The sequence below is a fragment of the Megascapheus bottae genome, chromosome 25 (genome assembly GCF_031878675.1).
Source record: "Megascapheus bottae isolate mThoBot1 chromosome 25, mThoBot2.hap1, whole genome shotgun sequence".
Taxonomy (NCBI): Eukaryota; Metazoa; Chordata; class Mammalia; order Rodentia; family Geomyidae; genus Megascapheus; species Megascapheus bottae.
Genome location: NC_143533.1, coordinates 17841631 through 17867682, shown reverse-complemented (window position 1 = coordinate 17867682; position 26052 = coordinate 17841631). Strand labels below are relative to the sequence as shown.

The following is a 26052-nucleotide window of genomic DNA, read 5'->3' as shown; positions in this document are numbered from 1 at the left end:
AAAAGAATTCTCCCTGAATCAAGAGCTTTACTGTTCAGCCTTTCTAATATTGCTTTTGGCTGCTCAGATAATCACCCTTGTTCATTTCTACATTCTCAATTGGTTTTCACATAGGGTGGAATTGTCACATTGGTGGAATGATAGTAGTCTGCTTTCCAGAATAGTATATTTGCAATAAATGTCAAACAATAAGTTTTTGGGTGCTTTAGAAAGAAGCTGTAAATCTTTTAGGTTTCACAGAAGCTTTAGTGAATGAGGGTCACCTAGAAACAAACTTGAAAATTAATATACTCATTTACTCCACAAACCATTTTTGATTGAACTTATTTGGAAAATTGTGTCAATGATAGCAGGTTTTTTTTTTTGTTTTTTGTTTTTTTTTGGTGTGTGTGTGTGTGTGTGTGTGTGTGTGTGTGTGTGTGTTTGCATTTGCATGTGTGTTTGCGTGTGTGTTTGCATTTGCATGTTTTTGCCAGTCCTGGGCTTGGGCTCAGGGCCTGAGCACTGTCCTTGGGTTTTCTCAGGTTAGAGCTCTACCACTTGAGCCACAGCTCCACTTCTGGCTTTTTCCTATATGTGGTACCAAGGAATGGAACCCGAGTTCCAAGGACTTTACCACTAGGCCAAACTCCTGGCCCCAGTGTTAGCAGTTTTGATCCAGGAATATGTTTGTATTTACTTTCCAGTCAGCTAGACAGCACTTATATTAAATAGAACATACTACATTGTAAATTACTATTGCTGTTGTTATCATAGTCCAGGTTTGTTTTGAACTCAAGATCCACTGCCAAGTGTTGTCAGGATTACAGGCATCTGTCTCCATGCCTGTATGACCCTGTTCAAGCCTGGCATTAATATCTATAAAGGCTCTTTAGACCATTTTCTCATCAATCCAATATGTTCTTTGTTTTAAGCAAAAGTGACATTTAACACTGAGCAGTTTTCAGTGCTTCTTCTGTAAAGTATCCCGTAATTTACCTTTTTAATCTTATGATATTTTCAGTTTTTGGTTTAAGATATTAATATGGCTTTGTTAATCAGTGTATAGCTTACTTGGAAGTAATGTTTTTCAGTAGTATACTATGGTAATATATAATTAGGAAAAAATAATACTTTATCATATATATCTATATATGTGATATATATATATGTATATATAGAGAGAGAAAGAGAGAGGGGGAGAGGGAGAGAAAGAGAGAAGGCCCATCTGTAACAAGAGCCAACATACTGGCTTGTTCCTAAAAATTGTAAGTGAATCAGCATTAATATTGCATATCACACTAGCATATGTCTAATGTCAGTTTCTTCATTTTAGGTGGCACTTGTTTTTCCTGGACCTGAGTCTATATCAATACAAGATATTTCTTTTCACCTACAAAAACGGATTCAAAGTAAAGCTAAAGGCAAAAATGATGACCCTGACAAGCAGTCTATTAAACGCAAAAAAACTGAAGAACAAGAGGGTTGTGAGTTGAATGAGAGCAGAGGCACAATACTGAAAAAAATTATCTTTATAGATAGCACCTGGAACCAAACAAACAAAATATTCACTGATGAGCGACTTCAAGGTAAGAAACAGAAAATTCATTCTTTTTATTTTTTTGTGCCAGTCATGGAGCTTAAACTCAGGGCCTGGGCACTGTCCTTGGACACATTTTCCTCAAGGCTAGCATCCCCGCCACTTGAGCCACAGTGCTACTTCCAGCTTTTTCTGTGTATGTGGTACTGTGGAATTGAACCCGGGGCTTTGTGTGTGCAAGGCTAGCACTCTCCCGCTCCCCCCTCCCTTTTTAAACATTCTTTTTTTTCTCTTTTGTCTGTTTTTATTTTGAAAAACCACAAGCATTTGCCACATTTTCTTTTTTCCTTTCTATAGATACATGTTTATATATCACCTATAGTTTTGGTTGAACCATTTAAAAGCAAATGACAGCCTTGTAACACTTTCAAATGCTTAAGTATACATCTTCCAAGAATAAGTTCATATTGATGGGTGGTTGCTGGAGTCTCAGACCTATAATCATAACCACTTAGAAGAATGAAATTAGGAGAACCATAGCTTGCTATCAGCCTAAACAAAAAAGTTTGAGCAGCCACTTTTCATCCCTGAACTGGACACAGTTGCATACATTTGACATTCTAGCTGTGGTGAAAAGCTTCAAGGAAGTGGATTTTAGGTCCAAGTATAGACCTATTCAGAGACCTTGTTTCAGTAAAAGGACTAGAGGAATAGAGTGCTTCCTTAGCAAATTTTAGGCCTTGAGTTCAAATCCCAGTACTATCAAAAAATTAAAAAGAATAAGTATAGTCTCCTGCATAATAAATATACCATTAGCACTTCTAAGAAAATTAACAAAAATTCCACGATATCTAATATGCAGTCTTTCTTCAAATGTCCCTAATTGATGCAAAAATGTCTTTTGTAGATTTTACCCTCCTGACAATACAGCATTTAAAATCCTCAATTTAAGGTTGTTCAATGCTTTAGGATAATTACATATAAGAATAAATTCAGAGTTGTCTGTGACTATTCTAGTTTTTATCTGTTGTTTTTGTATAATTGTTAATAGTATTCTATTCTGACACTGGTAACACATCCAGAGGTACTATCGCTGTAATGTTGGACAAAACAGTAGTTTCCCCTGTCAAGGGGTTTTTAAAACCCTGTTGGTATTTCACATACATAAAGATAATATGTGCTAAGCACCAATTATTCCCTTTGGTATGCTTAGGAACCGGAGGGGTGGGGATCAAATTAGGACATATAGGGAAGTCTGCCCTTAGAAATGTATTTCATGGTATTAAAGGAATCGAATCCCCTTGTAAAAGTTGTGATCTGGCACAAAATTGATTTAAGCTATGTGGATTGGGAAGGAATAACAGAAATTGGATAAATCTGATTTTAGGTGAACCTCAAGCACAAACAGACCTTGAATATTGCCAGTATAATTCTACTTATACTTTTTTCAAGGATTTTCACTTACGATCTTTCATTTGATCCTTTCAATTACCATATAAGGTAATTCTAAGGAAAACTAGCTCAGAAAGAAAAAAACATCTTCGAACTGAGGCGTAAACATGTAAAGGAATGTGACTGGCAGCTCTACCTCTCCCTTTTTCAAAAAAAACCCAGAGCATTAGGGATTTGTTTCCCTATAGACACTGGCAGCAAAATTTTTCAGGGTCTTATGCTCTGTATTGTCCTCTGCTTCCTCTCTTCATACGTAGAAACAGAGAACATTCAGGCTGTCAAAACAACTTCATTCCATGCAGCAGCATCTCAAAGGTACAAAATGTGTTAAGCTAGTTACATGTGCTGCACTTTAGCTTGGAACTGATTTAACACAGCTCAGATTCTGGTGAAGTGTCTCGAACTTTCTTTTCTAGATGACTTATATTTCTAACAATAACCTGGGAGAAGGTCTCCCAGGTTGAACCTGTTAGCAACAGCCTCATACCAACTGGATGATGGTTCTCTTGCCTTCTCATAAACCAAGCCACCAAATCACTTCCAAAGCACCAACAATAACACCACTAAAAAAAATTTTTTTTCTAAATCTTACAGGAACTGCTGAGAAAACCTCAACTATGTAAGTTTATAAGGAAATGAGGGAGACAGTATCACCTCCTATCTTTTAAATTTCTAGTTGTATTACCTGGACAAGTAAACCAACTTCTAAAATTATTGTTATTGGGAACTTAGAATTTTACTTAGGAGACAAAAGTGGCTCATGAAATAAACAAAATTCCTATAATATTAAACATGAAGTGAGACTATCTACCTGAATAAAACACTAAAAGGTGGAATGCCTAACTTAATCATGGAAGATCAGACTAAAACTACAAATATAGAATGACTTAACGTTCCTCATGATTCACCAAAGGAAGCTTTGAGAAAATATGGAGGAAAGATGGAAAGATGATTTTCTTTTGTGGGAGAAGTCCTAAATCACTAAGAAGGGTATTGTAGCCGTGCACCATTGTGGCTTATGCCTGCAATCCTAACTGTTCAGGAAGCTGAGATCTGAGGATTGAGATTTGAACCCAGCTTGAATAGGAAAGTCCATGAGGCTCTTATCTTCAGATAGCAAAAAGCCAGAAATGGAGCTGTGGCTCAACAGATAAGAGTACCAGCCAAGAGTGAAAAAGCTGAGACAGAGCCCAGGCATTAAATTCAAGCCTTAGTACCAATGTATGTACACATACACACATATGATCTAAATTATGTGCCTGTGAGAATGATAGAAGCTACTAGAGAAATTCCCTTAAATACCCCTAGAAATTGAATTTTGGGGGGGGAGATAGGGGGTCAATGGAGCTTGAATTCGGTCTGGGCACTTTCCTGAGCTCTTCAACTCAAGACTACCACTCTACCCCTGGGCCTGGGCATTGTCCCTGAGCTCTTCAGCTCAAGGCTACCACCCTACCCTTGAGCCAAGCCCCACTTTTCTAGAGGTTAATTGTAGATAAGAGTCTCAGGTCTTTTTGTGCCTGGGCTGCCTTTGAACCTTAATCTTCAGATCTCAGCCTCCTGAGTAGCTAGGATTACAGGCATGGCCCACCACTTTTGGCTTAGAAATTGAATTTTTATCCATAGAGACTGTGGCATGGTTAAGGAATAAGCCTATCATTGGCATGATTGGATTGTTTTATTCTAAACTGTATTTCTGCCACCTAACAAAGATCTTTTTAAAAGTGAGGCTAGTATTATTAAATGGCAAGTAATTTGAAACAAATTACTATATATATATATATATATGAATATCTACAGTTAGAGCATAAAGATAAAAATGAACACATAAATAAAAACCCATGCACCACAATATGTTCAGTTAACTTCTTTCTATGTGTTCCCCCATGGAATTCCTATTTCCGTTTCCACTGACAATTCTCCTGAATTATGTGTGTCTGTCTTTTGCTTTTCTAGGTTATAGTTTTATTACATAACATCTCTATTCTAAGTTCCCTATTAATCTGTTTTTGCTTTGGTTTGTACTTACACATTGTTTTCTTTATATTTGCTTTCCAAAGTCATCAGTTTGTTTCTGAAGTTTACCCATATTGTCCTGATGGTAGCTGTAGTTCATGCATTTTCACTGTTATATAATATCTAGTCATGTGAATAGCCTATAGTTATTCATTCTGTTAAAATGCTTGTTTCTGATACTACAAGTAATGCTATTACAAACATTTTTACATATGTACAAGCTGCTTCAGAAATTGATTGCTGGACTGTTGAGTGTAAATAGTTTCAGTTTTATATATAATGCCAAATTTTTTCTAAAGTTCATAGATAAAATTTGTGGTACTCTCATTAATATATGGAAGTGACTATTGATTCATAATTTTTCCTATCTTGGTCTTGTTACACATCTGGTTTTTGCCAATCTAGTTTGTATTAAGTGGTATATGACTCTGTTAATATGCATTTCCCTGGTGACAAACTAGATGAAGCATCCTTTCTTTCTTTCTTTGGCTATGTGGATAGATAGCCAAATAATACCTGTGAAATGCCCATGTCACATTTTTCTATTTTAATTGCTGTATAAGAATTTTTATATAGTCTAGAATATAGGTAATATTGTTCAAAATACCTTGTAGTTTGTCTCATCTTTTAAATTATCGTAATTTTTTTTTTTTTTTTTTTTTTTTGCCAGTCCTGGGCTTGAGCTCAGGGCCTGAGCACTGTCTTTAGACTTTTCTCAAGGCTAGAGCTCTGCCACTTGAGCCTCAACACCACTTCTGGCCTTTTTGCTATATATGTGGTACTGAGGAATCTAACCCTGGTCTTCACGCATGCTAGGCAAGCACTCTATCACTAGGCCAAACTCCCAGCCCCAAATTATCATAGTTTTTTGGGAAAAAAATCTTAGGCTAGAATTAATGGGTATTATTATTTTTCTTATTTTACCTGTTTTAGGGCTTGAACTCGGGGCCTGGGCACTGTCTTTGGGCTTTCTCAAGGCTAACGCTGTACCACTTAACCACAGCACCACTTCTGGCTTTTCCTGTGTATATGATACCAAGGAATCAAACCCAGGGTTTCATGCATTCTAGGCAAGCATTCTACCACTAGGCCACGCTCCCAGCTCCATTAATGAGTATTATGTTTAATACCTTTTTTCTCTTAAAGACACTTTTTCCACCTAAAGACACTATTTCTAATAATTTATTTCACGATTGTTTTGTATTTTTTTTATAACAAAAAATGATTTTGGGAGGGGAAGTGGGACAAAAACATGAGAAGAGGTATCAATGTTCGAGAAGAGAAATTATGACAAATATAACTAACCCCTCTATAACATTACCCCAACAGTAAAATACAATTTTAAAAAAGGGGGAAAAAACTGATTTTATTTCTTTCTTTCCTGTTCTTAAGCATCTAATTTTTATTTATTTATTTATTTTTGTTGGTTATGGGGCTTAAACTCAAGTTCTGGCCACTGTCTCTGAGCTGCTTTTTCCTGAAGGCTAGTGCTCTACAGTTTGAGCCATAGCACCCCTTCCAGCTTTTTCTGAGATACGAGTTTCACGGATATTGTTGCCTTGATTGGCAAACTTCAGATGTCAGTCTCCTGAGTTGTCGAGATTACAGGTGTGAACTGTTAGTTCCCAGTGCATCTAATTTTTTTCTTTTTACTTATTAACTAAACCCTCCAGTGTAATTCTGAATAGAAACCTTACCAAGGTCATCCTAGATTATGTTATTAAATGACAAATTTATTTATATTTGTTGTATTATATCTCTTGCTATCTTGATATTTTAGTTCTTGTCCCATTCCTTTACTATTTTCCTTTTTCCTGACTTTTCTTTGACTGAAAATTTTTTTTTCATTCTATTTTTAAATATTCCTATCTGGATTCATTTAGAGAATTGCGCATGTGTCACTTTAAAAACTTCAAAGCCAAATAATACTTTGACTTGTCCTTTTGAACAACATGAGGACTGAGTACATGGAAGTTTCGTTCAGTCTCCTCATTCACAATGTTATTGTTCCCTTTATTTTTGTTGTTTGTTATATTGTCTGCCCACAAATTAGATATATTTATTAATTTTTGTTTTATAAGACAACATTTATTTGGACTTGTGTAGATGTTTACTACTGTTCTCTCTGCTCAGCATTCTGTTATTTTATATTGTCTTTTGCTGAAATATATTCTGTAAGAATTCCTTTCATTTGGTTTCTTCTTGGAATAGGTTTAATTTTCTTTTTTTGTATTAATGTTTTTGCTCCTTCCTTTGATGTATTATTCTGCTGGGTATATGATTTTTAGGCCAGTTATTTTCTTTTGATACTTTGAAGGAATGATCACAGTGCCTTTAGTATTCTTTTGTTGCTAATGAAAAGTTTCCTGTCATTTTATTGATCATTGCTCTGGGCAGGCTCTGTCCTTTTTTAGCGACCATTTTTAAAATCTTGTTTACATCGTTGGGCTTTTGTAGTTTCAATACCATGAGATGGCTCTAGACACTGATTTCTCTGGATCTGTGGCTTTGCACTGTCTCTTTAAATTCTCTCTCCATTTTCTTTGTTCTTTTCTCCTCAGACTATTAAATACTAGTTCTTCCATGTCTCTTAATATCACGCAGTCTCTTATTTATTTCTTGTCCCTCTGCTACATTGGTGAAATAGCATTTTAGTAAAAGAGAGATGTGACAGTAGGAAATAGTTGATGACTCAGGTTCCTTACTGGCCAGTGGGTCAATTTTATTAATTTTTTTAAAATTTCTCACTTTAAAATCAGAATGTCAAACACTGAATCTTAGCTAAGGTACTGTGAAAGCATTGGGGGTTTGTTTGTGGACTCCCGACTTGCAAGAGATGAGTACTGCTTCATATATCATTTCTTCTTTCCGTGTCTAAGACTAAGGTTTCCTACCTGGCGGGGGCATGGAGGTTCTGCAATGTGGATGCATCAGAGCCCAGTGATAATATTCTGCTCCCGAAGATAGAGCTAAAGGGACACCTGAGAAGTACATGTTTACCAGTGTTAAGGACTAAAAGGCAGCCCCACCTCTCTCTCTCTCTGTGTTTCAGATGATACTTTAAGTTTATCAAAGCCTTTTGAAATTTGGTGAATTTAATCTTGTCACAGGTTAAAAAAAAACCAACACTGGAAGATGGAAATTAGCATCATAATGTTGATTACTTTTTTTTGCTGCAAGATGTAAGAGTGGGAAGTGACTACCTTAAGATTTTACTCTGTATTTGATGTTGTTTCTGTGTGTAATTTGATGCATTTAAAATAGTATCCTGGCTGGGTGCTGGTGGCTCACGCCTGTAATCCTAGCTACTCAGGAGACTAAGGTCTCAGGATCACAGTTCAAAGCCAGCCCAGGCAGGAAAATCCAAGAGACTCCAGTTAACCACCAGAAAACCAAAGTGAAGCTGTGGCTTAAAGTGGGAGAGTGTTAGCCTTGAGCAAAAAGCTCAGAGAAGCACCCACGCCCCAAGTTCAAGACCCACAACCTATCAAAAATAATATCAGTTTGGAATCACTATCGAAAGGTCTTATCTGTACTTTCTTTAAACAATCCTTGATGTAATTAGAAGAAATCCTTATTATTGTATCAGTCCTGTAGTTCATTAGTAGTTATATTTTTCCTTTTTTCTTTTTGGCAGGGTTGTTACAAGTTGAATTGAAAACCAGAAAAACTTGCTTTTGGCGACATCAAAAAGGGAAACCAGACACTTTCCTCTCCACAATTGAAGCCATTTATTACTTTCTAGTGGACTTCCACACTGATGTATTAAAAGAGAAATATGAAGGACAATATGACAATCTGTTATTTTTCTATTCTTTTATGTACCAGTTGATAAAGAATGCCAAATGCTCTGGAGGTAAGGAAGCAACAAAATGTATCCATTAGTTAATAAGTCATCCTGTCATTTTCTTTTCCTGAAATTAATAAACTTATAGTTGTGCTTTGTTTATTCTTGGGACGTAATCATATATAAAGCCTATAAGACTTATTGAAAACTTCCAGTCTCATATTTCCTAAAGAAAATTATGTTAGGCAATTGTTCAAGATAGTATTGATTGAAAAACTTAGTTCAGCTTGGTTTGGCTTTAGCGTACATCAACTTTAGTGTTTAATATAATGTGTTAGTGTAGCTATAGTTCGATGTCTTCTTAGCTTTTCACATACACTCACCACCACTTTAGATGTCGAAAATGTCTGAATCTTTTTTATTTTTCCCCCATGTGTATGGTTCTGGTGTTGAACTCAAAGACTCGCATGTGCCATATCCCTAGCCCTTTCAACCTGATTAGTTTTCCAATAGGGTCTCCAAAGAGGGCCGAGCCAATGTGGACCGTGATCCAGCCACCTATTTTTTTACACTCCTAAGTAAAACAGCATGGTATTACCATGTCCAGCTGTTGAGTGAAGATCTAGCATTTATGCCATGTGTGGCCTTGAACCATGGTCCTCCTGACCCCATCCTCTAATGTAGCTGAAATGATAGGTACAAGCTGCAATATGTGCGTATTGATTGAGATGATCCTCCTGATTCCTGCCTCCCCGGTAGCTAGGGTTACAGGTATGAACCACTGGCACTATGCTTGAATCTTTTTGCTTAAAAGAAGTAAACCATCATTTGTGTGAGATGTGTGACAAACATAGGCAGAATGGATTTCTGAAAACCCACACTGTATCTAATGGACACTTACTGCCTTTTGTATCTGCCTGACTTTTTTTTTTTTTATTAAATTTATGTCGTTCGTGCCTGGGATCCTAGCTACTCAGGAGGCTGGGATTTAAGGATTGTAGTTCAAAGCTAGCCTGGGTAGGAAAATCCATGCGATTTTCATCTCCAATAAACTACTCAGAAAAGGCCACAAGTAGTGCTGTGGTTCAAGTGGTAGAGAGTTAACCTTGAGCAGAAGTAGCTTAGGGATAACACCCAGGCCCTGAGTTTAAGCTCCAGGACTGCCCCCACCCCCCAAAAAAGTAATAATCACATGGTCCTGCCACAAAGATAGACATAAGTCCTATTTTGGTAGACCAAATAGCCTAAGTCTTCCTGTTAATAGCACAGGTTCAGGGATGAGCACAGGACTGAAGAGCACCCAGGCCTATTCTGATAAACATTATGGAGAGTGTATAAGATGTTTAATTTATAAATGGCAATAGGAGATGATGGTTAAATGCACAGACACTAAAGTTAGCCAAATCCCAGCTGTGCCACACATCTGTCATGTCTGGTTTCTCATGTGTAAAGAGTGAGCTACAGAGTAGCTACTTTATAGATTCACAGTGAGAAGTAACAGAAGGTATGTATCTAATAGAGGCTTTTAGCAGCACCTAGAATGTAAGTGCTGTGTTTTGTTTTGTTTTCATTTGGAATTGTGAACTAAGATATAAGCCTAGAACTGATGGTGGCCACTTATGCTACCAGGTGAAAAGAGCCAGTCTTAAAAAAAAAAAAAAAAAAAATGAATCTGGAAAAGGACTGCAGAGTGTCCAGATAGAGGAACTGAATCCTGATGATGTCACGTAATCATGTGGAAATAGCCGCTGGTGAACAAAGCCCTGTCATCCTGGATGCCTTTTGTTGGGCCGCTGGATACACTCCTCTTCTTTTTTATAGTCTGCTCTCTGCTCTGTGAGGTAGGTTCCCTTACCTTCTGGCTTTGGGTTTGATTCAACAAATAGGAAGTACCCACAGGAGATAGAAGTTGAGAGGAAAATGAAAATCATTCATTTCCTGGCTCTCTTGGGAGGTGGTCATGCTTGGCCTGTATCCTTGTAATAGAAGGCCATCCTATTCCATGTCCTTCCCTTACCAAGCAGTCATCCTAGTGCTGTTTCTTGGTTCACATCCCAGCTTGTTTTCATTTAAGGACAATAACCAGTTTCATTGGTTACTAAGGCCCAAGGTAGAGCCTTAGCTCTAGTTACTTTTCCTAAACCCTTCCCATCCCATCCATTTGATGATGTTTTTCTTAAATGTTCTCATTTGAAGTTGCCTTATATTTTCTTTTTGGGGATCTGAGTGTAGATACTAAAAATAGTACATTTACCTATCTTTGTATATAAGTATACACTGTTGGGACACATATCATGTTCATGGAAGAAAAAAAACAAGTCTTGCTGGACACTGAGGGCTCATGCCTGTAATTCAGGAGGCTGAGAGCTGAGGATTGTACTTCAAAACCAGCCCTGGTAGGAAGGGCCATGGGACTTACCCCAACTGACCACCAGAAAACCAAAAGTGGAGCTGTGACTAAAAGTAATAGAGCACTAGCCTTGAGTAAAAAAGCAGCCCAGAGACAGTGTCTAGACCTGGGGTTCAAGCCCCCAAAAGCAAACAAAACAGGTCTTGATGAAAAATAGATTTCCCTCTTAAAGATTCAGAAGCCATAGCAGGTGGGTTCTGGTGATTCATGTCTATAACCCTAGCTACTAAGCAGGCTGAGACTTGGGAGTATCTCAGTTTGAAAAGTCTCATGGATTTTTCTGCCCTGGGTTACTCCCATCTCCAATTAACTGGGAAGAAAACCTGTTCAAAAACAGATTGGAGACTAGGCTCACACGATACAGTGCCAGCCATGAGCAAAAAGCCGAGTCAGTGTGAGGCCTTGAGTTGAAGCCGTGGTACTGGTAATAAATAAAATAAAATCATAACCAATTAACAGTTGTTAGAAGCTCTGAGATAAAGTTACTAAATCAGTTAAGTAAGTATATCCTAAACTTACTTGAACAGGAATTGTCTGTTAGCACCCAGAAGTAAGACATTTAGAATATTATAATTTTAGAGTGGTATACACTATACACATATATGTGTGTGGCAGCTGAGGACTGAGAGGTTAGATAATTTTTGACAAGTCACACAACTGGTCTGAAATACGAGATTTCTGATTTGGTTTGGTTCGGTGAGATTGCCATTTGTATTATGCTATTCATAAACAGGAATGTGGATTATATAAGGCTTGAACATTATTAGAACCACAGTCTTAGCCAAATAAACTCAGTGGCTTACTTATTTAACAGTTATATTACAAGAATGGAATTAAAATAGATTTCTTCATGTTTAAAGCTTGGCTCTGGAAATAAGAGGATGGCTTGAATTGATTTAAGCAGGGCCAGGGTTGGATTTCTTTGGGCTAAATTTAGACTTCCCTGAGCCAAAAAATCTTGCCATTTAACCAGCAACTACAAATCAACTAAACATAACAGTTACAAAGGACATGGAACAGAAGAGAGAAAGAATAATCCTATCACTCATTTGCTTCCCCCATCTCACAAAAGATGACCTACTTACTTCAGAAGGGGCCAGTGTTCATCTAAAGCCAGATAAAAATCTCAAGTTCTTTCCAAAGGAAGGTACCTGTTAGAACAACACGAATTTGGCTGCACTTGTCTTGTTTCTTTTTGATATGATTGGCTACAAAAATGGCTTCTGCTTCTCCCTGTATTATTGATGGTATTTTTTTCTAAGTTCCTTTGAAGTACACTCTTCTTCTGAATCAGCCATATGCGCACCTAAAATAAATAAATAAATAAATAAATAGAGCCAGAGCATGGTGGCTCATGCCTGTAATCCTAGCTACTCAGGAGGCCGAGATCTGAGTATTATGGTTCAAAGCCAGCCTGGGCACTAAAGACTGCATGATACTTATCTCCAATTAACCACCAGAAAATGGGAAGTGGGTGGCGCTGTGGTTCAAGGGGTAGGGTGGTAGCCTTGAGCTGAAGAGTTCAAGCCCCATAACCCACCAAAAAAATAAAATCCATTGTCTTTCTATTCACTCTAGTGTTTCAACTGTTGCTATGTAAACACCCAAGGCTAGGTTAACATGTTGAAGAATGGGGCAGGCCTAGAGTAAAACAAGTTGCCCTCATTACACTGGCTAACTCCTATTTAGACTGGCTGATAACCAGCCAAGATGAAGAGAGACACCCAACTGTGAACTAGGAACGTCTATTCTTACACCATTAACACTTAGCTATTTTATTTTTATTTTTATTTTTTGTAGGTTGTGGGGCTTGAACTCGGGGGCCTAGGTGCTGTCCCTGACCTTTTTTGCTCAAGGGTAGTTAGTGTTGGACCCACCCCCACTTTGAGCCACAGCCCCACTTCCAGGTTTTAGGTTGTTAATTGACGATAAGGGTCTCGCAGCATTTTCTGCTCTGGCTGGCTTTGAACCACAGTCCTTAGATCTCAGCCTCCTGAGTATCTAGGATTATAAGTATGAGCCATGAGCCAGAAGCAGCAGGGTTTGATATATATATATGTACATATATGCACACACAGTTTGGCCCTTTATTATAGTAGCTACCAGTCAACTTACCCTTTTAAATTATTTCACCAAATGTTATGAATCCATTAGGTATATTTTTCTGTCTTCTGTAATTATTGGAGGATTATTAAATTTTTTTAACTCTACATACTGAAAGTTAAAAGGCCCCAATAGAAAGTTAAGCTGCATATTTACTAAGACTGTATTGAAGACCACCAGCAAATACTCATCACCCATATATAACAGACATTGACCACTAGAAAATTGATAAGAATAAAAAAAAAACACTTCCACATGGAAAATTGAGGAGTATGGTAGGGATTGGTGAGTAGGTGGGAAGAATCCCAGCGAACAGAGAGAAACAACCAAAACCCATTAAAGAACTTCAGAAAAAGTATAAAACAGTAATAGAGTATGAAAAAAATATAACTAATAGATCCTAGAAATTAAATAATTGCTGAAATAAAAGTACGGTATAGTAGAAGATAAAATGTAGGTTAAAAGTAGGAAAGTTCTGGCCGGGAGTTTGGCCTAGTGGTAGAGTGCTTGCCTAGCATGCGCGAAGACCTGGGTTCAATTCCTAGGTACCACATATATAGAAAAAGAAGCCAGAAGTGGTGCTGAGGCTCAAGTGGTAGAGCTCTAGCCTTGAGAAAGTCCAAGAACAGTGCTCAGGCCCTGAGCTCAAGCCCAGGACTGGGAGAAAAAAAAAAGTAGGAAAGTTCTAAGTTTAAAATTTTTACGTTTAAGCCTTAATTCAATATAATGTATCTAATTAAGTGGAAATGTACTATAACTGTTTGTTATAAAAGAGGGTATGGATTATTTCTATAAGTTACTATATGTTCAGGAGTTTTAGGTTGGACGAATGGAGGTTGATTCATACATTGATCTGTATGTGCATTGTACATTAGCATTAGAATACTGTGGGATTCTAAGATGAGCCATTTTTTTTTCTTGCTTTACTGGGATTTGAACTCAGAGTTTTACTAGTCAGGTGTGTTACCACTTCAGCTCTCCCTCTCCCTCTCCCTCTCCCTCTCCCTCTCCCCCTCCCTCTCCCCCTCCCTCTCCCCCTCCCTCCCTCCCTCCCTCTCCCTCTCCCTCTCCCTCTCCCTCTCCCTCCCTCCCTCCCTCCCTCCCTCCCTCCCTCCCCTCTCTCTCTCTCTGTCTCTCTCTCTCTCTCTCTCTGTCTGTCTCTCTCTCTCTCTCTCTCTCTCTCTCTCTCTCTCTCTCTCTCTTTCTCTCTCTTTCTCTCTCTTTTTTTCTTTTTGCCAGTCTTGGGGCTTGAACTCAGGCACTGTCCTTGGGCTTTCTCAAGAGTAGTGCTCTACCACTTGAGCCACAGCACCACTTCTGGTTTTGTCTGTGTATGTAGTGTTGAGGAGTCAAATACAGGGCTTCGTACATGCTAGGCAAGCACTCTACCCCTAGGCCACACTCCTGGCCCAGGGGTCAGTTTTGTAATTCATAAAACTTGAGTACATAAGTTTTTGTTACTTGTTTTATATGTGATACTGGAACTTGAATTCTGGCCCTCATGAACAAGAGTCATACCAGATGATTTTTCAGAGAAAAAAAAAAACACCTTTGGAAACTAAAACACATAGGGTGATGTCTTCAGAACTCTTAAGTGAGAACAATTTTCAAGTTGGGTTCTATTTCTAATAATATAGTCAATCACATGTGACATGTAAGTTCTCCAAATTTTTCCCATCCAAAATCATTAGGAAGAACTGAAGGAACAAAGTGGAAGTAAAAAACGAAAAGGAGAGTTGAGGGCATCAAGCAGACAGCAAAGAGAAGTCTTAGGATTTGTTCATTCAATATTTGTTGGTTCATTTTATGAAAAGTTCTGGGTTCCTGTTATTGGCCAAGTTCTCTAAGTGATGAGTAAAGGATACTAAGTAATCTATAAGTGAAACAGTAAGAGATAAGCAGCTACTTGACTAAACTAGAGGACTGCAAGAAAAGGGCACTACTGTAAATAAGGCACCTTATTTACCACCTCTGTAATACGGTGAAACTGAGAGGAAGCTAAATGAAGTGTGAGAAAGTGAGCCATTCGAATAAATAAGTGGGCAATATTTTTGGTAGGGGATCCCAATATGAGCAAGGGCCTTGAGGTAAGATGACTATTTGATGTAGTGGAGAAACACCAAAGAGATTAGTTTGAACAATATTAGATGGGAACGTGATTCTGGATAACTTAGCTAGGCTCTGTAGAAGCACAAGCATCCTGAAAAATGTTCAAGAAGGATAATGTAAAATGGTGTTAAGAGTGATGGAAAATGAGAATGATGCAGTCCACCATTTTTAGCTTTGCAAAATAGGCAATAGGAGCCATAAATTAAGAAATGTGGGTAGCCTCTAAGAAGCTAGAAAAAGCAAAGATACAGAGTCTCCCCTGAGCCTCCAGAAAGCAATTATAGTTTAGCCAAAAATCTTGATTTCAGTCAGTGAGATCTATGTTGGAAACTTATGGTACGTGAAAATACATTGTGTTGGGTATGCATGCTAAATTTGTGGTAATTTGTTGCAGAAACAAGAGAAAAATAATTTGAATTAGTCATAACTTGAAGAATAGTAAACAGACTCTTACTACTAGAGAGTGGTCCTACAAGAGGATAATTATTAACGAAGTTATGCAACGATAGAATGTGTGTAAACTCAGAAGGTAGCTTGTTTCTTTTTAACGAGATTTCCAGCAAATGTCAACTTCTTATGGCTGTTTCTAGTAATAGGACAATACACATAAACTAAGGAAAGAATTGTTCAGCTTGGAAGACATGTTCACCTGTTAAATTTTTTTTTTCTGCAAGGGGAAGCATGACTGGAGGATGTAGTTAAATCTCAGAGAGGAGAGTGAAGAACAGAGAAGAGCAATGAATTAGCATTCCCATAGGACTATTGGAACCAGGACCAAGGAATAGCCCTTGCCTCGGTAACGGGGACCCCAAGGATAAATTTTGTTATTCCAATCCTCATTTCTGTCATATTCCTATCTTAGAAAACCTGAACTGAGAAAAGTAATCTCAGGAAAAATAACAGAAAATGTATCCTCTATGAATATGATTTAGATATACCATACAGAACTTAAGTATAAACCATAGCGAGCAAAAATTGTAGAGTAAGTAGTTTTGCACAAGAATGGGACAAGAACTATCATAAAAGGGTGAGCCAGGCTAGTCTTGGAAGATAGCTCCTAAATAGTTCTTGGTTGGAGAATGACTTCTTTTCTAACTGCCTAAGTCTCTTTTAGGCTATGTTGAGGATATCTTCATCAATACTGTTCTCTTAAGAAGAAAAATCATTGAGCATTTATACCAAGGCTAAAAGCTTTAATATCTAACTTATTGGGCAAAAGCTTCTTCTGTAAATCTTGAGATGTGCCCTTTTTAGTGTGGGCTGAGAATTGGGGTGCTGTAGAAAAGGCTCATAATATTCTCCAGCCTACAGGACCTACGAATTGTTAAAAATAATCCTAATACCTTTGGTTTTTCTTAACTCTGGGACCATTTTTACTATTGGTACCTTGAACTTTTTATTTTTGACTTAAAAAAATCACTTTCAGGGGATATTTTCCCCTGACATAGCATATGTATCTATATATAATATTTCTCTTTTTGTTCTATTAAATGTGTTGTTGAAACAATTTTCCCCCTTTAGTCTTTCTTTTTTTTGTTTCTTTTTTTAAATTTTTTTATTGTAATTTGTAAAAGGGTTACATAATATTTGCCAGATAGAAGGTGCATTAATTCACATACATTGATACCCTTTCACATGTCTTGGTACCCATTACCCTCTCCCCACCCTCCCCTTCAGTCTTTCAAGTACATATTTTTGCAAACATTTTAGGAAACTTTAGACAATAGTTGAATGTATCATAAATTCCAATTTTAAAGTACTTTTCCATGAGAAAGAAAGGAAGGATGAGAAAGAAGGAAATATAGAAAGAAAAGGAAAAGAAAGGGAAGGAAAGATAGATAAAAGTTACTAAGCAATGAGGAAGGGACGGAAGTAAAGGAGAGGGAAGGAAGGAGGGAACGAGGGTGGGAAGGAAACAAAAGGAAGGAAATATACTTATGGAACCATGTTGTCTAATGTTTTACAATCTTTTTTTTTTTAAGTTCCAAAACACATTTCCCTGAAAACATGTTGTTTGAATTTAAGAAATAGAAGTCTTTGTTACTTTTGGAAAATAGTTTTGTAAAGTTAAAAATGTTTTCCAAATTTAAGTCTGGACACCTCAGTTTATTTTAACAATGGCAGTTAAGAAGCTATTTCAAGAGTAAATTAATTTTAGTTCTCAGATGAAATCAATATACAGAGATATTTAAAGTCTGACATGGGATCTTCAGAAATCCAGGCTTAACCTGCTGAAAAGAAGGACCATGTGGCAAGTCTGTGGAGCCGAAGGAATAACTGAAGTATTCTAGTCCTTAGCACCAAGGTCCAGGCATGTGTGAGAGGCTTTCAAGAACTTTCTTCTTCAGCATAGTCAGCAGATCAGTATAATTACACTTGACAGCGTCATTTGAAATCATTATTGAAAATAGTTCACCTGAAGCCACATAAAACTAAAAATTGCAGGTCATTGACTGAATGTTTTTCTTTGCTTAATTTTATGTTATGTGGAGGTAGCCATATTTAACCTTTACCATGGTCAAGAAATCTGAAGATTTCCCAGTTACCTTTTCTGCTCAAGGTTGCTGATGTTAGTTAGGTCTTCAAACTTAAACCCATTAAAAACAAGTGCTCATTGAAGTAACTTTACAAACCACTGCAAATTACTTCTTAGATCCATATGTAGTAGTCTGATAATTTTTGCCACTTCAAATGGCAATTTCCTTTAAAGGCATTTCACAGTATGTACATCATCCTGTATAGATGGTTTTAATTACAGGCTGATGAACAATGGAGGGTAGTTAAGTGAAAACAATTTGGAATCTGTTGGGGACCAATGAATTTGGATAAAAGCTACACCTTTAACTTCATACTATAAGATCTCAGGATCCATATGCTTATCAGTTTTTGTATTTTAAATGTTAGCATGCTCTTTATTATAAGTAGCTTTTATCTAAATCCTTCTAATTTCCCAAAGCAACCTACATACTTAACAACATACTGATTACTTCAATAATCTGAGAGAGGAGCCTTCTAAGTCACCATCTATTATCTAGGCCAAAGTTGTGGTGATCATCTTCTCCTCTCCTCCTCTTCCTTCTCTACCTCCTCCTCCTTCCTCCTTCCTTTTTCTTCTCCTTTCTTCTTTCTTCTTCCAGTCCTGGGGCCTGAACACAAGGCCTGGGCACTGTCTTTGGACTTTCTCAAGGCTAGTACTCTACCACTTGAGCCACAACACCATTTCTGTCTTTTTCTGTATATGTGGTACCAAGGAATTGAACCTGTCTTTGTGCATACTAGGCAAGCACTCCACCAGTAGGCCATACTCCTGGCCTAAGCCAGGTCTTTTTTTTGTTGTTTTTATGGGTCATGGGGCATGAACTCTAGGCCTGGACACTGTCCCTGAGCTCTTCAGCTCAAGGCTACTCCCCTACCCTTGAGTCAAGCCCCACTTCCCATCTTCTAGAGGTTAATTGGAGATAAGAGTTTTAGGTCCTTTTGTGCCCATGCTGGCTTTGAACCTTGATCCTCAGATCTCAGCTTCCTGCGTAGCTAGGATTATAGATGTGAGCCACCTTGCCTGGCATAGGCCAAATTTTTAAAATAAAAAAACAACATTTTTGTTTCTAGTAAAATGAAGAAATGAGTATCTTGTTTGGATTGATAATCTCTAATGCCATAGAGTTATATTTTTGATGTCAACAGTGATTTCAAAATCTGTATATGCAGATTGACTCCATTAGACTATTTTGTGGTAGAAATATTTAAAATCGATTCAGCATTTGTTTTTTTAAATTTTATTTTTTACTGTTGGGGTAATGTATAGAGGGGTTACAGTTACATTCACCAGATAGTAGATGCATTACTTCACACACAGTGATACACCTTCTCATGTTATTGTCCTCATTTCCTCCCCACCCCCTCCCAATCATTGTTTTCCTCCCTTCCCTTTCCTATTTCAAATAAACATATATAAAATATGCCAGGTAACAAAGTCTGATACAGTAACAATATGAGATTGACTGGAGGGCAAAAGAAAGAGAAGAGAAATAACAGTACATTAAGAGCAACAATCATACAAGATAAAGTTCTTGTTTTCATATCCTAGAGATCCTTTCATTTAGTCTCATCCTATATGACCTTATGTGCCTAGGTTTTGAGTCAGCAGTTTGTTTTTTTTAAAGGATAAAATACATTGTTAACTTGTGAAATCATGTGCTTTTTGCTTCTGTGCCTTTTTGTTACACTTTAGGTAATGTCCTCTGGATTTATTCATGTTGACACAAGTGACAGGATTTACTTTTTTTTTTTTTTAGGCTGAATAATACCCTGTTATGCCTATGTATACATTACTATTTGATCAGCTAATATAAATGGCCAGATCTCAATTATTTTTTAAAATTTGTTATGGTTTGTACTATAGCTCAGTATATATGATCTATCTTCATGGATTTATATGAGCACTTGGAAAAAAATACACATTATACTGTTCCCAGTGTTGCAGTTTCTTTTAAAATGTCAAGTCACTTAACCGTGATCTAAGTATTGTATCTTGAGTAGGAACCATTGTACTGAGCTTACCCCATTTTAGCAAGTGCTGGAATTTAAGTTTGTAATTTAAACCCATTTCTCTAAGAAGTTGATATTCTTTCTGTTGCATCATAATGAAACATTGAAAATGTAGCAAAAGATCTGGTAGCACTCGCTTATAATCACATCTGTAATCCTAGCTACTTAGGAGCTGAGATCAGTTCTAAGGTAGCCTAGGTATAAAAGTCCATGAGATTGTCTCTAATCAAAAAGCTAGGCTGGAAGTGTTTTCTCAAGGGGTAGAGTGACAGCTGAACCAGCTACTGAGGCTCTGAGTTCAAGCTCTGGTACCAGTAAAAGAAATGACTAATAATTAAAATTTATAGAAGTTTAAAATGCTCCCCATAGATATTGTGGAACATAATTGTTCTTCCTTTATGTAAGCGAATTTATTTTGTTTAAAAAGGAAAAGTTAAGCTTATTTAGGGAACATACATTATTTTTTCGCAATCAGACTTGAACTGTTTTATTTCCTTGATGATTTCAGATAGGTTTTAATGATATTTTCTGACATATTCAGTTTTTAAAGAGATGCCCCTCCGACTTTAAAGGATAATAGTTTGTGAGTCAAAGAGCTACTCATTATAGAGTGAAAGACTAAGGCATAATGGAAGAAGTCAACTTTCTGTACCAGGTATCAACTTCGAACTTCTTCCTTTCCGCTGATGGTTTTCCTCCTCATTTCTAACCATTGTGAGTTAGGGAGTTGGAGATTGAAGCAGAGTTTCTTAGTTTTAGGAGAACAAACAAAAACCTAACCCACACTGCTTTCCCACAAAGCAAACATCCCATGCTTTTTGATACATTTAAATATGTGTAAGCAAATGAAACATTTTTGGCTTAAAGATGTTAATAATCATTCCCAGTCTCCCCTGGAACTGATTGTTCTTGTTCCTGTCTCCTGAATTTCCTGCACATTCTCTCAGAGTGACACTGTATGTTGGAAATAAAAAATATTTCTCTTGATTCATTTCCAACCTACCTGCCTATCTAGGAATCCTCTGACAGTCTTCAACTGTAGCTCGTCTATATGTTCAGAAATGAGGCCACTTTTACCTCCTTTTTCCTTGTAAACTCGTGCCTTCTGGAAGAAGCCAGGCAAGCCATACAAAAATGTGCAGATGAATCACCTATGTCACAGCCCATCAGGACCATTTGATAGGTCAGTTCAAGATTGGTCAAGGGCTGAAGGACAAGTCATCTCTCCAGGGTAGGATAGATATCATCAGGAGATCATTAGTCATTAAACACGACTTTAAAAATGGTAAGCTAGCAAAACCATATCTAGCCCTGTTACCAATTCTGCTATCATTTAAACAGAGCTAGGGAAGAGACTCCCAGACATGCCTATTCTGAAACAGGTATCTTTTCCAAGGCAATTTACAATTGAAAACTGAACATGACTGATTGTTTCAGTAGGTTGAAATGTCACAACTAGTGGTTTGGGCAGCTTAGCCTTAATATGATGTAGAATATTTTTGAAGATTTGCCCTAATGTTTCTATAGTTTTATGTTAAGTACAAGGAAGGTCCATAGGCATATGGAGGAAGTAAGGATATAGTACAAATTAGAAGAGAGATGTAAGAGAAAATGGCAAGGATGAGAATGAATGTATATGAGACTAATAGAAGGTTATAGTTTAAGCCTGGATTTCTTTTTTTTTTTTGCCAGTCCCTGGGCTTTTGCAAGGCCTAGTGCTCTGCCATTTGGGCCACTGCACCACTTTCAGCTTTTTTCTATGTATGTGGAATCAAACTTTGGTCTTTGTGCATGCTAAACAAGCACTGTACCACTAGGCCAAACTCCCAGCCCCAAGCCTGGATTTCTTAAATCCATGTCTGGCTTCTGTCTTAATCCTCTTCTACCTAAGCTTCTTTTTCCTATGTCAGAGTTGGCTAGCAAGCCACATATTTAACTCTTTTGGCATTGGAGGATGAAGTCTGGCTCCACATTTCTGCTTTATTTCTCTGACTGTCAATCTTTACCTTATACTTACATAATATTTGTCTCCTTAGAGTTCTGAAGAGCAGTAGGCTGTGTGATTTCTCTGTACTTTTTTTTTTTTTGCCAGTTCTGAGCTTGAGTCCAGGACCTGAGCACTGTCCTTGGGTTTTCTCAAGGCTAGAGCTCTATTGCTTGAACCACAGCATCACTTCTGGCTTTTTCCTATGTATGTGGTACAGAGGAATCGAACCTAGGTCTTTGTGCATGCTAGGCAAGCACTCTTACCATTAGTCCAGACTCCCAGCCTGATTTCTCTGTACTTTTTTATTTTCTTTTCCTTCTACCTGGTGTATATGATTCTCTTTGTGGGCCAGTTCTGCAGAGCCTTCTCTGTGATATCATCCCTGACCACACTTTGAAGAAAGTGAATCATCATCTGTGGGGCACGTCACATCAAGGGTAAAAGGCCCAGCTCATGGCCCAGTGCTCACTTCCTGGTATTGGAGATTCAACCTGCCTGTCTCCTGGTTGGGAGGTTTGGCTATGGTTTGTGATATAAAATATAAGGCTACCTTGAACCCATGGATTGGCCCCGCCACCCTCTCTGACCGCACCTACCTCCCCCTGTCCTGCCTACTTTTATGTTAATGGATTCCTGCTTCTTACTTTAGCCCCTGGTATCTTCCCATTAAACGAGTCTGCTGTGACAGTCTCCCTGGCGCGTCTGTGTCTTCCCTCTGGAGAAGGGAGGGCTGGGTGAAGGCGGCCAGCTGGCCCTATCCTTTCTAGGTCTTGTCTTAGTCGGGGCATGTTCTCTTTACCCTTCCTGCTGTTCAGGAGGCAGAATGCTAAAAACCCCGACAATCATCTTATCAAACATTATACCAGCACTTTTATAATAATAAGCAATGACTACATGGTTATTATTGATTTTACATTTGTTCTCTCCAGTCTTTTATAATATCCTTGTAATCAGGGATGATGCCTTTTTACTTTTAGTCACTTATAACTATAACTATAGGGTCTAGGTTCTTAGAAAATGCTGGTTGATCTGAATCAAAAAACTTGTATGTAGCAGGAAGTTGCCCTAGAATCTTTCACTTTGTAGACTTAGGTCAGATACACAGCTATGTTTTTGGTGATTATGCTATGTGATTTATCTGCTCTGGAGGAAAAAAAAAGACAAATCAAGCATCATGTTCTTTTTTCCATCTAGTTGTGGATATCTCAAAGGAACATGTAATGAACAGAAAACATTGACATCTGTCTTTATTGAGGGGAGGGGATATGCAATTATTCACAAACTACCTAGAAACATTAAGCCACTGTGCAATGTGATACTTTAAAAAAATAATGCCCAGGGGAACAGCAGTTCTAGAGAAACCTAAATCTAAGTGTGGCTACCATCCATCTTCATTTTGGAAACAGCTGTGGTGGCCCACCAGACAATGGAATGCAGTTGTGGATTCAGGGGTAGAAGGAAAGGAAAGTAGGTTTTCTGCCCCAGGGAGATGGATGCAGGGACCCTTGTAGCTCCCCTTCCCCCATTTCCTCTCTCCAAACTTCTCATCACCTAAGAAAATGCATTGCTGCTCAGGGCAAGGTCTGGCATTGTAATTCTATTGGTACTCTTGGGAATATCATGGCAAAAGGCCTTAAAAACCTGAAGATGACAGTATTATATTGTACATCTCTAACCCTTGCCAAGTATGGACACGTACCAAGTGAAGCCACAAAAAATTCTTTTGTATTTGGGAAAAAAAAAGAGATTCTTTTTATAAATGGTATTTTGCAATATATCAGAGAAACTATTGTGTTTCATTTGACAATAGTTCAACATAATTGAGCTTTCCTTTCCCCAAAATACAATAAAATCTTATGCCTGCTAGAAATCACATACCAGTCTTCGCTGACAGTATTTTGTAAAGACCATTTCCCATCCGAGTTTGTGCTCCTTGAGCCTGTGTTCTGGACTTCTCTCCCACATCTTTTTATCCAAACATCAAAGGGCCTTCAGCAAAAGCAGATAATCTGATCTGTAACTGTTTAAGAGCTGCTAGCAATTGCAGAGAAGTACTGCTATTGAGCCTGCTAAGGAGCTAATGAGGAAACCTAACCTTATGACAGCTGAGCTAGTGATCATCTTTGGAAGGAAGACTTCCATGTTCTATTTAATTTATTTAGTGCTAACTGTATAAATGTGTCCAGCTTGTGATAAATAATTGAGCTATACAAGTGGTAGAGCGCTAGCCTTGAGAAATCTCAAGGACAGTGCCCAGGCTGAGTTCAAGCCCCAGGACTGGCAAATAAATAATTGAGCTATATATCCATATGATTTATGTACTTTTAGCTAATCATCATTAGTATCATTGTAATAAGTAATCATCACAGTGAAAAGAACCATAAACTGGTTCAAATCAGCACAATTTGTGCTAACTGAATATAAGAATAATAACTCCTATGTCTATGATATAAAACGCAAGTAAAAATGTACCCAGTAGAAGCTTGTGGGATATACCTTTAGTGAGTAGTTTCTTGTTTTATTTGGGAATAGAAGATCCAGAAGCTAAGTGAAGAAGCTTGTTTCTCAATGAGAAATAAAGCCCCAAAGTTTCTGTCTGGCTCTCTTTGACACACTGTTTTCTTCCTTTAATCATCTTCACATTGTTGCACAATAACCCTTTGGGGAGACAGTAGATACAATCAACTTTTTTTTCTAAAAAGCAGAGACAAAGTACATATTTAATGATCTGTTTAAGGTAACTGAGAAAGGCAATGGTGGTACTAGAATCTGGACTTAGATTTGTTGGTTCTTCATGTAGAATTTCCATGTGATGCAAGTCAGCATGCTATACCCAGTTCAACAACCACTGGGTCTAATTTCTGGGTTTTTTTTTGTTTATTTTTGTTCATAATATCAAGCCAAGAAAATACTATGATTATTGAGAAAGCTTCATTTACTCTGTAGACATTGATCAAAGCCTTCTTGGTTAACTGTTTTTTCCTGACTAATCTTGCCTAGCTGCCTACCCAGGAAATAAAACCCATCCCTCTCTTGTAGTTGCTTACAAGCGGGAACACATGATATTTCTTAGCTTTTCTCAAATAACATACAAAATGAACAGGTCTGTGGAAGGACGTTTTGCTGAAAGATGATGGTGGGGTTTCTTTTGTGGGGGGGTAGATACTGAAATTATGTTTATTTATTTATTGCTATCTGTGTGCAATTCTAAAAGTAGAGTAGGAAATAAACCATAGCTTCAACTCCAACTCCCAAAGGAAAGGGAAAGCCAAAGCCACGACCACACGTTAAGCAAGGCAAACCTGGTGACAATAGACAGGCAGATCTAGTCACAGGACAGGACTACAATTCTTACAAGCTTGAAATCCAGTGCAGGGATCTAGGTATGACAGTGACTCCTCCCGAGTGGCAGGCAAGCATTGGAAAAAGAAATACATTTAGTCATTCCCTGTGTCTTGGAGAATGATGGCCAGGTGCCATCTTGAGAAAAGAGTCACAGTCAGAGACTGGAGGAACACTTTGCCACAGTGTTGGTGTGGGAGATAGACACAAGAGGAGGTTGTGGAGAGAGTCAAATGTGGGCCCACTGAGAAGGGCAGGGAGTGGGCATTTCAAGTCGTGAAGGGCCTGATGTTTGGTGACCCAATCCTCTGGCACAAAGCAAGACCCCTTGCCTATCATACCTGGAATGTTTAGATGTCCAATTTCTTTTACTAGATTTGAAACATCGGCTATGGTTTCATTGAATAGGGTTTTTTGTTGTTGTTGTTTGCTTGTTTTTGTTAGACTGTATCTAATCTTTTATATGCTAGATTCTAAGCTTTCCTCTTTTCATCAAGCCCTTGCTTTGACCTGGGTTTTTTGTTCATTGTTTCTACCTGACTTCCTTTAGATTGAACTGAGTGAGTCCTCTTTGTGGAACTCACCTGTGAAAAAAGGAGAACATAGTTTTTGAAATATTTGATTCTAGTTTTTGAAATATTTGATTCTAGTGTTCCAACTTTTGAATATTAAAGCCTTAAGTTGGTTGATGTGACTTGAATGAAACTTCCGTTTCTCAAATACTGTTTTTTTTTTTTTTTAAAGAGGAAAAGACTTTTAGACACTGTTGTGCATCTTGA

At 37.7% G+C, this 26052-nt stretch overlaps 1 protein-coding gene and 1 long non-coding RNA gene across 3 annotated transcripts in view; one reads left to right on the top strand and one right to left on the bottom strand.

The window, feature by feature from the left end:
- The window catches only part of Dtwd1 (DTW motif tRNA-uridine aminocarboxypropyltransferase 1), a 35552-nt gene that overhangs the window by 8108 nt on the left and 1392 nt on the right, over positions 1 to 26052 (top strand). Inside the window, exons 3-5 of one of the 2 annotated variants that reach the window (XR_016539701.1) lie at positions 1316 to 1568; positions 8625 to 8843; positions 10404 to 10615. Coding sequence is in view for 1 of the 2 variants with exons in the window: in XM_090358437.1 (XP_090214563.1) it covers positions 1316 to 1568; positions 8625 to 8872 (501 nt within the window). In the remaining variant the exon portion in view is untranslated. Of the gene's footprint in view, positions 1 to 1315; positions 1569 to 8624; positions 8935 to 10403; positions 10616 to 26052 lie in introns of those variants that run through there. The other variant, XM_090358437.1, reaches the window with a different exon arrangement.
- On the bottom strand, positions 12364 to 25427 carry LOC150046500 (uncharacterized). The gene is made up of 3 exons (XR_016539622.1): positions 25234 to 25427; positions 24428 to 24589; positions 12364 to 12490 (listed from the first exon to the last, which is right to left on the bottom strand). It is a non-coding gene; the product is annotated as an uncharacterized LOC150046500 (long non-coding RNA).